Raw genomic sequence first — 14,255 nt, 5'->3', positions numbered from 1 at the left:
TGAAACCATTCTTTGAACCCCTGACCTTGATTTGAAACACTAACCGCTTTGAAATGCTAATTTGAAACCCTAACCCTGTTTTGAAACCTTAACCCTTTTGAACCCAGCCGCAACGGGCTCCATCTCACCCATGACCCCAATGACAAGCGCTATGGAAAATAGATGGACAGTTTTATTTCAACAAAACAAAACAAAATTTCTCCTTGTTTTACGAATACAAAGAAAGAGACATGTTTTTTCATTCTTCAATAAAGTCCCATTCATTGGCAATTAAAAAAAACACTTTATTTTGCTTTCCTTACAGCAGTTAGCAATAGTTCAACTATAGCAAGCACAAAAATAAATACAAATTTAAATAATTTCAACAGTGAGTTTCATTCAACAGAGTAGCATTTCACGTTTCGTCGGGCGTACGCTGGCATGGCTTCCTGCCTGTCAAGAACATTGACTCTTTCTTTAAATTCCTAATCTCAATGTGCACAGTATTTTTTGTCATGATCAAATCCTTCATCATATCGAAGAGACTAACGAGAAGAGCAGAGATGAAGCCATGTTGGCGCAGCCAAGCGACAGTGTTAAACATGCGTGTGGAGACGCCGAAACCCGAGGAAAATACTACCAGCAAAGTGCAGAAATGTTCCAAAATCAAAACTTGGAAATAAAAGACCTCCAAAAACCTACCATGGGCAAGCTGTTTCAGAAAAAAACACTTTACATTTCTCATGTCAAAAGAAAACAAATTGACAAATGTAAAGTCACAGTTCGCTTTTGTTCTCCCTGACGCATGTGAAAGCACAAGGAGACGACGTCCTCGAGTAACCTTTCTGTAAAGTCCAGCTGGCCAACCGCAATGCTCCTCCGACAATCCTTGACGTAGAATTTACAAATGCATTAGAACCCCTTGGCTGGTCACAGGGGCATCTGGGAAATAGTTTACAGTCCCAAAAATATAATCTCAAGCACACACGCACACCTACGCATCGACTGTGACCTCAGTGCTTTCATTTGTCTCTGTCAGGCCCCCATCGTTTTTCTTTCCCTTTGTGTTGCTCCCATGTGCTTTTGGCAGTGGCGCGGAGGTCCGGCAGGGCCACGTAGTCGTTTTGGAAACGGGAATTGGGAGTTCGCTGCCGTTTCCGCTCCCCCTGCGTGGTGAAGAAGGCGTCCTGGAAACGCATGCTGGAGGCTGTGGACTGGCAATGGAAAATATGGGAGGCGAGCTTCAATTACCCGGTCATGTCTTCAAACAAAAAAGTACAGCGGTACCGCTGAGGTCAAACACGGTCTGTTCCTCGACCGCTAGAATACATTTTTTTCCCATCGGAAATAATAAATGAAACATAATTGCATTTTTTTTTTCGCATTTCAAAACAGTTTGCAGGTGTCTTAACGCGTGTCTGATGCAAGTGAGTGTTATCCGAGTGCCCGACTACTGCTGAGCCAATGGTGAGTGCGGATGTTGTCACTATGACGACCGGGGTGGCGCTGTGGGTTCGAACGACGCAAGCACCTAACTTCGATATTAGGTGCTTTGAACGCGAGGCCGCTCACTTCCCATTAGTGGTTGAATGATTTTATTTTTGGTTTTTTTTGAGTAGTCTACGCTAAGGTGAGGATAGTCGAGCAAACGCCGATTAATCGATGACGTCATTGATATACAGTATATATATATTTTTTCTTTAAAAACTCGCTGTACGCAGCTCCAAACAAGCTCGCTTGCTCTCTCTGCTGTCCTCAGTTGCACACATGTCACTTCTGACTCCTTCATCCAATCACATTCAAACACTCGCTCAAACAATCACATTCAGATACCTTCAAGGTACAGTGGGAATTTGTTCAACTAACACCAATTCAAGTAACACAACTACAGGATCGCTACTTGATGCAATATATATAAGAATAGAGGAGGGAATGGTTTTCAATAATATATTGTAGCAAACCTTCGGTTCTGTTACGTGGATTGTTGCAAGAGTTTGACAAGATCCGACTGACCAAAAGGGCTCCGAGCACGCAATGGTTTCTCTCTCCTTGCACCACCCGACTCCAGTCTGACTATAGAGAGGAACGCTACTTGGAGGTTTTGTTTGACGAGACTCACCATTCTTTTTCTAAGAAAGAGGTTATTGATCGACCACGGCTCGTCTCCGGTTCATTGTTTTCGCAGGCTTTACATTCTGTCTTTTCACTGTCACAGGACAGTCCCGCTCTCCCACTAATACTTTTGTACAGTGTTCGACTCCATAGGTTCCACTGTATTAAGTCACGCAGTGTTAATACAATACTTACAAGTCGGTGCTGCACCTTTTTAGGCAGGTCTTCGTCCAAAGTGTAGACGTCGTCCCTCTTTGCCAGTACCTGAGAGCCGTCCTCAAACTCCACCTGACACACACACACACACACACACACACACACACACACACACACGAAGTGGGAGGTGAAATAAAGAAATATGTGAAACTATGTAGCAATGGAAAGAAGTCCTTGAACTAACTTCTTGAAATGAATCTCAACTTATGCGAGCGAGTGCGTCACGGACGCATTAGTGCACATCTAACGTTTGACGCCCAGCTGGACTAAATAAAGCTTTAAGTGGGGGGCTGCATGACTGTGAGCCTGGTAAATATTTCAGCGAGTCTGAATAATGCACGTCGTCACATCCTTCTCATCCTCGGCTCTCTCTTCCCCATCAGCTCTCGCTCTGAACAACGCTCGCTAGCACTTGGTGTCTTTTCTCTCCCTCCAGCTATTCTCACATGGCCCTCAACATGTTGACGGAGTCACGATGGTGCCGATGTCGAGGGAGTTCAACTAGTTTGCAGGCCCTCACTCGACTCCACGCGAGACAAAACTTTCGCATTGGCAGAGGAAATAAAAAGAGGGAGGTAAGTGTGTTAGTGGGTCACTTGTGTGCATCGTACCTGACACATGTAGGACACGTTGGATCCCAAATATTTGGCACAATAGAAGAGCCCATCGGGCCATTTCACCTGAACGGCTTCTCCGACTTCAGGAGGACCCAAGTTGACACAATCTCTGCTCTAAAAGTACAAACACAAATAACGGTCAGTTTCTGCAAGTACGTGCATGACTCAATTGTGGAGATTGCTGCCGTGACGTTTTAGAGTGTCGCATATTCATATCCATGCGTTATTTGTCGCAATAAGTGAGTGGCCCCTCACCCAGTGAAAAGAGTCCCAGGGGTGTGTGCCTGCGGACACGTGCAAGTGAATTGACACCGTTTCACATGGCATCCGTTTTTGAATCACCTTGTCATTACACCTTTTGCATTCCAAGTTCTTTGTTTGTTTGGCTTTACATTGTACCGGTATGTACTATTAACAGGGTTTCATGTATGTTTTTTACACTTGATGACGTTAATTCATGTTAGTTAAGTTAGTTAAAACGTCACTTGAAAAATTGCCTGTAGAGTTAGTAAAGGTTTTATAACGGTGACTCTTTGACCCTGGAATAGATTCATTCTATTTCCTATTTCCTAGATATGACCAAATTGGATGTCGCCCAGCGTTCTGGAGTGAATTCAACCGTAGAGGTTCCACCTTATGTGTAGAAGCCCATTTTGGATTAGCCCCCGATTACATTACAAAGCTAAATGCCGCGGAGTATCCATTTTCTCATTTCTCCAATCTTTTTAGTTTTTTTTAGAAGAGGGCTGGCAAAACCTATCCAATGTGGACTTAATTAACCTCATCCTCACCACTATGTCCTCAGGGTAGGTATCATTGGAGAAGGAGCCATCATCAAACATGACCTCGTAGAACATCTGGGAGGTGATCTGCGTGACCTTGGAGCTGTAGTAGCGCAGGTTCTTGTGCTTGGAGATGACCGTCTGGCCCAGCGAGATGGACGCTTGAGACGCCCGCTGTTTCTAATTCAGAAGGAGAGCAAAAAGCAGCGATTAGTGAATGAACGGACAATTATGGTGTCTGGTCAAGTTCAATTCTGCACCTCGGCAACTCATTTGCATTCAAGGGGTCAGGTCCAGGTTTTGTTCAAGTCTCAGTAAACCCAAAACAGAGAAGGTTTTTTCGTTTGTTTGTTTGTTTTTGTTTCCTGTGTTCATTTATGTGAACTGGCCCTTAGAGATAAAACATATGCAAATAAATTCATCAGCGTAAATATTATAAACTTATAAACCCCAAAAAGCTGACCAACTCTTTTCATACATTTTCGCTCCCTTTAGTTTTAATGGACACGTGTCCCAATACTTTTTTCCATTTAGCGCTGATATAGTTTAGACTACTGCCCTCTGTTTGCGTTGCCACACCTGTGCTAAATAAGCACAAAGCAGTAGCAGGAAACAGCTGTCCTACAACTTACAGCCGAAGAACTCCGCGACTGGTGTCTATGGCAGGTGATTGACACCACGTACGGCCAATCGTCAGGCTCCATGACAACCCCGGCGGCATGGCCACAGGTCACATGAAAAGAGGTGGGGCACCGGCCGCACGAGCACTGGATGCACGCACCCGCCTGCCGCTGCCCCGCCCAGCGCTTACGACAATAGATGCACTTCTGTGAACACACACAGACCACAGCACACTGTCAACACCACACAGCCACTGTCGCCGACCAGCTCATTCTGTTTAAGTTATCTTGTGTCCCATGAAAAAAATGCATTAGGTCAGCCAATCAGAATATTCAGCCTCCTCAGTGTCAAATCTACAGTTACTGTTCAAAGGTCTGAGGCCACCTGAGGTTGTTTTATTGGCATTTTTCACTCCAGTAGTAGCACTGATACAGGCCCACATAATGCTACAAATACATAAGAGACTTCAACAAAAGATGTACAGAGGTGCAAACGGAAAAAGTTGCAGATAAATTCATTTTCCTTAAAATTGTCCACTAACATTTGCACTATGAATATTCTTTTGAAAATGAAACAATGAGAATGGCGTATATTTTGCTTCACTTCACGTCTATTTTTGTCATTTCCAGCCAGAATATGCCAATTAAAAAAATATATTTGGATTTTGATTAACAATTTTGGTCTTAAATCTCCTGGTGGCCTCGGACATTTGCAAAGTACTGTATTTGTTTTAGTCAATAGTTTTAAAAAACTATTGACTAAATATAACCTTTTTTTGAAAAGGTTATATTTAATTGACTATATGGATCGTGTGATGCATGTAGTGGAATGTTTGCATGTAATGTTACAATCCTCAACATTTGCGATCTGTTCCAAAAGCAACGGGACTACATTTGTTTTGTTTTGCTTTGTGCAAAACAAACCTGATAAATGATTTAAAAAAAAGTTCATCACGCACTCAAGCAAGTTTCCCTAAAATGTGTATTTTTGTTTCATGACTGGTGGAAGAGATGACGAACACGTTGCATCATTGATGGTGCTTTCCACCAACCTGATTGACAGTCAAGGGAACTATAACTTGTTCTTAAATTAAATTCAGTTTACAAAAAGACTGGAGCAAAGCGTCTCCTCAGCCTTATCTTAAACTCTGTGTCTTTGAGTTTTTGTGTTGCACCTAAACATCATCAACAGTGTGGTTTTTGGATTGGGCTATACGCCTGCTTTGCATTTCATTTGAGGGGCCTCGAGAATGAGCAACAGAAAAAACAAATTAAAAGACAATAAAGTGAGTCAGCTTGTGGTCGTGCCTTGAATCGCTAACGTCATTTTAAACCACAGTGTACATAAACAAATGGATGAGAAGAGAGCCAAGCGGCAATGCTGTCCACACAAATGTCTTGTTCCAGCGTTACGATCGAAGGAAAACCCCAAATAAGAGCAATCAGATGACATCATCTGAGGTCGCCACAACCATCCGGCACAGCAGTGTTTATGCTATGTTTATGCACACACACGCTACCACCATGCATCTGTGCACAAACACACTCGCACCTACTGGCCACTTTCGCTCACTAAACAGCCCATCAAGTCCAAACCCGTCGCTGTGGTGTTTCCGCTCTTCACAAATCATCCGCTCTCCCACTAAGGAGGAAAAAATGACGACATTCTCCCATTATAGCCCTACTGGCTGCCTCTGCGAGCATGCATCCCTTCCCAGTCCATTTAAGGCCCACTTGCTGTGTCTCGAGGAGCAGTTTCACATCCCTTGTAATGTCATTTAGTCAATAATTTATTTCCAAGGAACCCTTATATAAATATGCATATGTGGAGATTAAATGAAAGATACCATATATATATATATATATATATATAGCCTATGAAGAAGTCAGGGGGATTGATGAGGTCAAATGGGAATTAATTGGCTAATCGATATGTAAACGTGGCTTCGCTAATGATGCATCACATCATGTTATCAAATTCCTGGAGCTATATGATCAGTGAGAATGGTCTGCATGCCACTAGATAAAGTACTGTTTTAAATAGGACATGGAAATGCAAAATGGCGAAAACATTACAGAAGATTGCTCAACCCTCTAATTGGTTTAAAATTCTAAATGGCTGGCCACCAGTCCAAGATGTACCCCGCTTTATGCACAAAGTCAGCCCACCCACGACCCAAACGAAGATAAGCACAATCGAAAACGGATGGACGAAAGGATTCATCTGTTCAGGGATCAAACTGTCACCATTGTTACCTTAACTAACTAACTGTACAGGCAGTGTATGAAGTTAACTATATTAAACTAAGATAACAAAAGCAATGAATAACATGGGGCCTAATTTACCATTTACAAAATAAAATCCCTAAGATCCCAAATTGCAGGCGCTAAATCATGTGGTCACTCTAAGAGTTTGCGCGCGCTGTTGGCAGCAGGTGTAAAAGTGGTGTCTATCGGCAAGTTTTCAAAAAAGGGTTTTACGCTTACGGTCGCTCTGATGTTTTCACCATGGAACATTTGGGAGAGCACTGCAAGCGCAAAATGAAGTTTGAAGTGATAGAATTGGAAGTGCTGGTAGAAGAGGCAGCAAACAAACATGCTATTGAGTTACATCAAAGAAATCGATAACCTCTCCAGCAGGGTCGGCTCTGCTTTTACAGCTATCGCCTGAGGATCAGGAGGTATTAAATACAGAAAGAAAACTAAAAAGTCCTTTTTTGCTTGTTTAAAGGTAGTCCAAACGATTACATGAATGCTTTATATAAAATGTTAACCTTTCTGCATTTCTCGTATTAATGTGGTCTCCTTTGCTTTGCACATCTATTTCTGAACTGAAGGACGTTCACTGCGTGCTTGCTTGATGACTAACTTGGCCTACATTTCCTCAGGCCTTTTCCCACACCTCCTCCATTATGGACGGTGATGCACTGACGCGCTGGCCGGAGCAACTCGTCTATCTATTGAAGCCAGCGTGACGAGATTGGAACAGGCATGCAACCAATGATGTGTCTTCATGTTTGTGTATGAGCAGATGTGTATCTGTGCGAAGTAATTGTTGGAAAAACAACGTGCATGAGACCACAAAGTAGTGTGAGAACATTAACATTATTTAATTTTTTTAGCATCCACATATGAAGCTAACTCACTGTGCGCAATGCTTGTGCCTCTCTGGGGTGTATTCGGGTGCCTGTGTTGAGCCATGCGTTAAGAACATTCCCACAGTAAATTATGGATGTGTGCTGGTGCGCTCCTGTGAGTGTGTGTTGTGTTATAGTAAATTATGAATGTGGTGGGGTGCGACAGGGGCAACGGGTCCAAGTGCTGGCCTCAAAACACGTGGAGGATGTAGAATGAACAGGCTGAACAAAAGAAGAAGGTTATAACATCCCTAATTTCACTCAATTTAAAGAAATATGTAGTGATACAGCGTCACAAGAACAGCTTGGTGTTCGTGGTACATACACTTGGTCTTTCCAAAGTGTACGTTCACGCTCAGAAAAGTCCGGCTTACTCATTTGGCTGTCATCGCCATGGCGACTCAAGACCACAGACTATCTTACTTGTGTTTGTTTGCAGAAGCATTGGCGCAAACACTACAGTTCCTTCATTGTTGTTTTTTTCATTATATCATGGTCTCACCACTGGGCGGTATGGTAGGAAATTAAGCAGCTTTAGTTGCTCTTCTTTCTTCATTCTAGTGTGAGACACACTGTCGCGTTGTGTGGGCACAGCTAGCGTCAGTGCCAACAATACTGTTTTGTTGTTTATATTGCTTGGGCTCACTTTTAGCAAGCACCTAAAATGATCAGACAATGTTTAATTTAAGATGTCATAATGCTGAAAGGTTTTAAGTAAGAAACTGCTTGTGAATAAACAAGCAAAAACTGCTATATTTTTAGGAAATTTCCACATTTAAAAAATATATATAATACACAGTAGTATAATTGTGGCGGCACGGTGGACGACTGGTTAGAGCATCTGCCTCACAGTTCTTAGGATCGGGGTTCAAATCCCGGCCCCGCCTGTGTGGAGTTTGCATGTTCTCCCCGTGCTTGCGTGGGTTTCCTCCCACATCCCAAAAAACATGCATGGTAGGTTAATTGACAACTCTAAATTGCCCGTAGGTGTGAATGTGAGTGCGAATGGTTGTTTGTTTGTATGTGCCCTGCGATTGGCTGGCAACCAGTTCAGGGTGTACCCCGCCTCCTGCCCGATGATAGCTGGGATAGGCTCCAGCACGCCCGCGACCCTTGTGAGGAGAAGCGCCTCAGAAAATGGATGGATGGATAGTATAATTGTACATTATAATTTGTATAGCAGAACATGTCCAATGACATTACTTACTGCCTTACGTGAGCTGGATTTCTTTTGTGTGATGAATGAATGCGAATGTGTTTGTGTGAACAGAGATTTAGCATTTGTTTCTTATTGTACAGTTGTACTTACAACCTTAAGCTGATCATTATACACGATAATACTTCCTTTTAAGACTCTAATCCAAGGTGAAATGAGCAGGCGGGGTTCATCTTGGTTATCCACTTGAGCTGAGGAAGGACCTCACCACTACATTTCTTTGTCTTGAGCTATCATGGCGCCTGGAGCACAGGGCTAACTATGGTGGCAACATGTCAAGTCTGCTGAGACGCACTGAGACTCTCTCATTAAGCAAACACACACACACAAGAGATGCAAGCACACCCACACACACTTACGGACATTTGCACTAACACAAGCCCCGCTCGCACTACCAGTGGTTAATTATCTCGCTTTGATTGAGGCCATGTTCGTCTCACATCGTTAATTGGAGCTGTGAACACTTCATTAATTAGAGCAAGCCTGTCCTTAAAGACCTGGGGAATTCCAGCACTGGATCTACGTATGCGCGGGAGAGCTCCTCACCAGTTTGTATCGCTGCATGGGGATCCTACTCGTGTCAATGGGACCCCGCTCGGCTTCCTTGCTGAACCTCGCCTCTGGCAGTGCTACTGCACACATGATGTGGGCCCATCTACACACAACACACACACAAATGAATACGCCGGTGTGATTAAGACATTCAAACGTGCTCTGGGGATCAGAGATGAGTTTGTTGAACTAATCACAGAACCAAAGCTTGTCTCACTTGTCATTTCGGGTTTTCTTCAGTGCTCCGCCTCTGAGGTTACACAAACAGCATTCCTGAGGACAGAGACAGAGACGAGAAAGCAAAAGAAGGTTTTAACTAGGATACTTTCATGTGTGGCTCTGAGTCTGGTTCATGGGAAATGATTTCATGCTGAAAGGGATTCAATTTCATAAAGTTTCAAGAGTTAGCTTCTTTTCTTCAGCTCATACCAAAGAGGTGCACTCACGGTTATTTAAGCTGATTTTGTCAGGTAGCCCCCAAAATAAACAACTTGCAATGTCTTTGTGAGAGGACAGGTGAGCATTATGACAAAGGGTTTAGAAAACTCAATTAATAAGCTAAAAAAAAAACAATCAATTGTCAGCAAAGTGTTCCTGTTAAATGTGCTTACCGCTGTGAAGATGCCCTCTGCACAGCGATCGCAAGACCACTGGTCGCTGGCGTCATCTGCTGCAACACCATAGCAACCTAAAGGAAGACGGAATTAGTCACACTTGAGCTCCAGAATATACAACCCACATAATATTTAATGACACAATGTTCCTCTAAAAGGCTGTTCAACTATGAATATGTTATTTCAGGGGATTTCCCGGAAGACTCCCCACAACTTGCAGTCGGTTAAGGACAACAATGTCGTGCCACAATGTTGACTATAATACTCCCTGACAGCTAAATTCCCTCAAATGTTTTTAAAACATGACACTCAAGAGATGGCTGTTGTGATACAGCAGTAACTCAAAATAATGTGACTTTCTAATTCCCTTTTGGCTCTTTTCTCTTTTCAGTGTCTGCACTTTCTTATGCTCCTGACAAACTCACTTTCCTGTTTTAAAGTGCAAAATGGAGAAGGAAAAAAAATAATAATCTACTTTAAAGTGCAGCTATGTGAGTCTTTCACAAAGAACAAAACACTTGATAGAGAATAGGAAACCAATTGCCAGACACATTGATAGAAGGAAAATAAGACTGTTACCCAAGATTTCGAACAGGTATTAATTAAATTAAATTATGCAAAGAAAGCAAAGCATGGCAGCCTTAGGGAGCTATGGATCGATGGTATCTAATTGTGAGAATGTTGGTGCAGTTAAGGCAACAATATGTGGTCATTTCACCTTTAAATAACAGCATCGGGATGGACTCGTTGCCCCTGTCGTACCTTTGGGATGGTGAATTGACTTGTAATAAGGATATTATGCAGCTGTACACATCGACACTTGTAATGGACATGAAGTTCTACTGTGACTTTAACTTTACTGTAAGTCGCGGAGAGAGAGAGAAAAAAAAGAAGACTGGCAATGTATACACACAACAACAGGGAGAAAAGAAAAAGAAAAACCTCTCGGCACCCTTGTTGGTTGACTGATGTATTTGTGATGTATATATCCGAGTTCTTTGCATCCCCTCAACCCAAAGTCCTTGCCGCAACTGCATGCGGGACAATAGGCTTCCATTGATGCAGCTTGGTCTTTTTTAACCCATATGGCACGGCTGACTGACACAGCAAAGACACAAACAATATGAAAGCAGCCACTTTGCATGAATTGTTGTCTGTCTGGTTAGACACAGCAGAACAAATGTGTCATGAAACAAAATACGTGAGAGCGGTCTAAAAGAAAAAAATATTTTGGATATAAAAGTGAGGCGAATGTGATTCTATTCAAAGCAAGCGGCTGCTTAAAATTCAATATCACCAGGAAGGATATGGACATTCAAGCTATGAGGGAGACCTTTTATTTGCAATAAACAAAGCTTAGTGTATGACTGTATGTCTCGGTTCTTTTCCTCTGCTATCCATCACCAAACCAAGCATAACGTCCAATTTCAACTCTCTTTCCTTCCCAGCGATCAAGTAACAACAGAGAGCGACATATACTTCCACCCAAGCTTACAGATGGTCTTGAAACCAAACTTGTGGTATGGTCATCAGCGTCAAATGGCACAGACTGCAATCCCACTCTGCAACCACGCACATGTAGAGTAACTTAACGTCTCTCACACAGTGTGCAGTGGTTAGCTGCAAACAGGCACACCGCATAAATAACACCTACACCCTCTAGGATAAAACATGAAGGGATCAACACTGGTGGCATGGCAGGGATTGAAAGCGACTTAAGAATAAGCTATGTCATTTTCGAGGTAAGGGGGATTTCTAGGCTGGGGACGAACATTTTGGGATCTTAAAAGTGTGTGTGTTCGTGCATGTGCCGACCAAATAAGGGCTTAAGATTTTGGAAGAATGTGTGTGAACTTGATGGCAGTTAAAAGTGTGTGAATGAAGGATTTGAATATGTATGAATATGTTTCGACATCGGGTACGGAGAGACTCTGGAGGTTTCCCACAGTGGGTCTGAAGGCTTCTGGATCTGACTTGGAGCTTTTGAGCAGGAAATATGTGAGGCGTAGAGCGAGGATGCACCCTCGTTCCGTTGACTAGGGAAATAATATACTTTAAATCCTCGAAGAGGGGGGTGGAATTTTCAGAAGAAATGACTCAAGAGCTTAAACCCACTGACCCTCTAAGAAGCACAAGATGGAGAAACTAAATCACAATGTCTCCCAGTGGAGTAGGTGGCAAACAAACTGTGAAGTCTTGAAACTATTAACTGTACTTGCAGCACCCACGTCTACCTGAGACTTTGCAGCACCCTCCCTCAGATTATACTATCTGAATAGGATGATACATACTTGCGTGTACTTGAAGGCAGCATCCCTGGCAGGAAAGCAGAGGGGAGGTGCCATCGTCCTGCAGCAGAGGGTTGGTGGGAGTCGGAGGGCAGTTTTGCTCACGGAAGAAAAAGCAGATTTCTGGGATCAGGGGCTTGGAGTTCCTCGGACCCCGGTAACAATGCGCGGAACCCTCCTTAGGAGAGGAAGAGGCTGATGTGTCTCCTGCAGTTTTTGGGCTACTACCCTCTGCTTTGTCTTCCCCCTAGGATAGGAAACCAGCTTGTGACATTCCTCATTTCAACAAAGTGGTGGATAATAACATGTTTCCTCTCCATCCTTGCAATAAAATGTTATTTTAGCAGGTGGCAAATAACGGGAATGATTCCTCATTGAGATAATTATAAGATCAAAACAATGTGATTACCATCACTCATGTGATGACTAAGATGCAAAATGTGATTCAGACAGTCGCCATTTGAGTTGTGGCTTATTATCTGGAAAAAGGACAATACATTAATTCTGCGTCAACTGAAAGACTTGACAAATAGGGCGGAACGGTGGACGACTGGTGAGCACATCTGCCCCGCAATTCTGAGGAACCAGGTTCAAATCCGGCCTCACATGCTCTCCCCGTGCCTGCGTGGGTTTTCTCAGGGTACTCTGTTTTCTTCCCACATCCGAAAAACATGCGTGGGATGGTTTATTGAAGACTAAATTGCCCGTAGATGTGAACGGCTGCAATTGCTGGCGACCAGTTCAGGATGTAACCCGCCTCTCGCCCGGTGTTAGCTGAGATAGGCTCCAGCACACCCGCGACCCTAGTGAGGATAAGCGGTACGGAAAATGGATGGATAGATGGATGGACTTGACAATTAACCCATTAGATTGGCATGAATCATCTCAAACCTCATTATACCAAGATAACATGAAGTGCATTAACAGTTTTTTGCAGCAGCCTTTCACAAACGACACTAATAACTACAAACTTAGGTATCAGTATACCATATTTGACAAGTTTGGCCTCCACTTTAATAAGACGAGTGTGGATGAATTACTCGCTACATGCGTCCTCCATGCCGCTCCTCAATTAAAAGCTTGCATTGGTGCCACCACGTGGCTGTAATTTGCGTTACGAGGACATCTGCTACCACCACTTGTCTTACAAGACAAGTCATTCATTCTGACCCATTTGGTTTAAAGATACATTAGCATAATAGAATGATTCAAATGGTTTTAAAATCTATTTATAAATAAATAAAAACCTCTTCTCTAATAAATGCCTGGTACTCTCTGTGGTTGAGTAAACACAGTACACGCCCCAAAGTCATTGAGGAATACTGTACTTACTGTACTGTCGAAGTAGAAAGTATGGTGTGACGATTCATGATGCATTTTTGGCAAGTGTGAGTCCAAGGGCAAGAAGCAAACTTTTTTATGTTGGTCTACTTAATAGTACTAAAACAATTTAAAACTGCTTCCAATAAGGAGTGTGTTGATGATTAGACGTATTGTGTATTATGTATTAGACGTGTTTATAAAAAAAAAATAAAAAAATAAAAACTACCTTCCTGTGCGAAATAAATGCCCCCTGAATGGGGCTTTTGGGGTGAAACCATTAAGTCCGACACAAAGTGATCCATGTGAATTGATTTCTCTATTACCAACTAAGTGACTAGAGGTGAAAGAACAGCAATATTTAAGGTGTGGTAATGCATAGTGGCCATCTTGCAATCAATGCATATGATAATGGGCTCACACATGCATCAAGAGGACATGTTTTCAGGCAGACCACCAGCTCACCTGATAGTAGGGCATAAAAAGTGTGCACACGGCACAATATGGCTCCATGTTGGCAGCATGAGCGTTGTACTCCCTCTCCGCTATGAAGCAGCTCTTCCTGTTCTGCCAGAGGTAGATCAGCGGCCTCGCCCACGCTTCACTCTCAGGCTCATCCTCCTCATCTGCTTCGGGGGGATCGAGGTCTGGAAATATGGACATCGATGATCGTGTGCGTAATTATCTATTCAGTTTAAGCCTGTGACTTATTAAAAAAATAAATAAACTCAAAACGGTCTTGCTGCTACGTCACATCCACTCCGTCACTTAAGCTGCCAGACATGAAAATGACAAAAAGCTT

The 14,255-nt window shown here is 43.0% G+C and overlaps 1 protein-coding gene across 4 annotated transcripts in view; it reads right to left on the bottom strand.

Moving 5' to 3' along the window:
- Positions 1-263: 263 nt before the first annotated feature.
- Positions 264-14,255, bottom strand: part of kdm4c (lysine (K)-specific demethylase 4C) — a 30,061-nt gene continuing 16,069 nt past the window's right edge. For 3 of the 4 annotated variants that reach the window (XM_061679010.1, XM_061679012.1, XM_061679011.1), the window contains exons 13-22: positions 13,919-14,100; positions 12,137-12,380; positions 9,843-9,919; positions 9,449-9,504; positions 9,226-9,334; positions 4,339-4,533; positions 3,716-3,886; positions 2,919-3,038; positions 2,287-2,379; positions 264-1,193 (exon numbers count right to left, since the gene is read on the bottom strand). In XM_061679010.1, coding sequence (XP_061534994.1) covers positions 1,002-1,193; positions 2,287-2,379; positions 2,919-3,038; positions 3,716-3,886; positions 4,339-4,533; positions 9,226-9,334; positions 9,449-9,504; positions 9,843-9,919; positions 12,137-12,380; positions 13,919-14,100 — 1,439 coding nt within the window. In that variant the 3' untranslated portion in view covers positions 264-1,001. The remainder of the gene's footprint in view (positions 1,194-2,286; positions 2,380-2,918; positions 3,039-3,715; positions 3,887-4,338; positions 4,534-9,225; positions 9,335-9,448; positions 9,505-9,842; positions 9,920-12,136; positions 12,381-13,918; positions 14,101-14,255) is intronic. The other variant, XM_061679013.1, reaches the window with a different exon arrangement.

This window comes from Phycodurus eques, chromosome 6, assembly GCF_024500275.1.
Source record: "Phycodurus eques isolate BA_2022a chromosome 6, UOR_Pequ_1.1, whole genome shotgun sequence".
NCBI lineage: Eukaryota > Metazoa > Chordata > Actinopteri > Syngnathiformes > Syngnathidae > Phycodurus > Phycodurus eques.
This window is presented reverse-complemented; position numbering and strand designations above follow the sequence as displayed.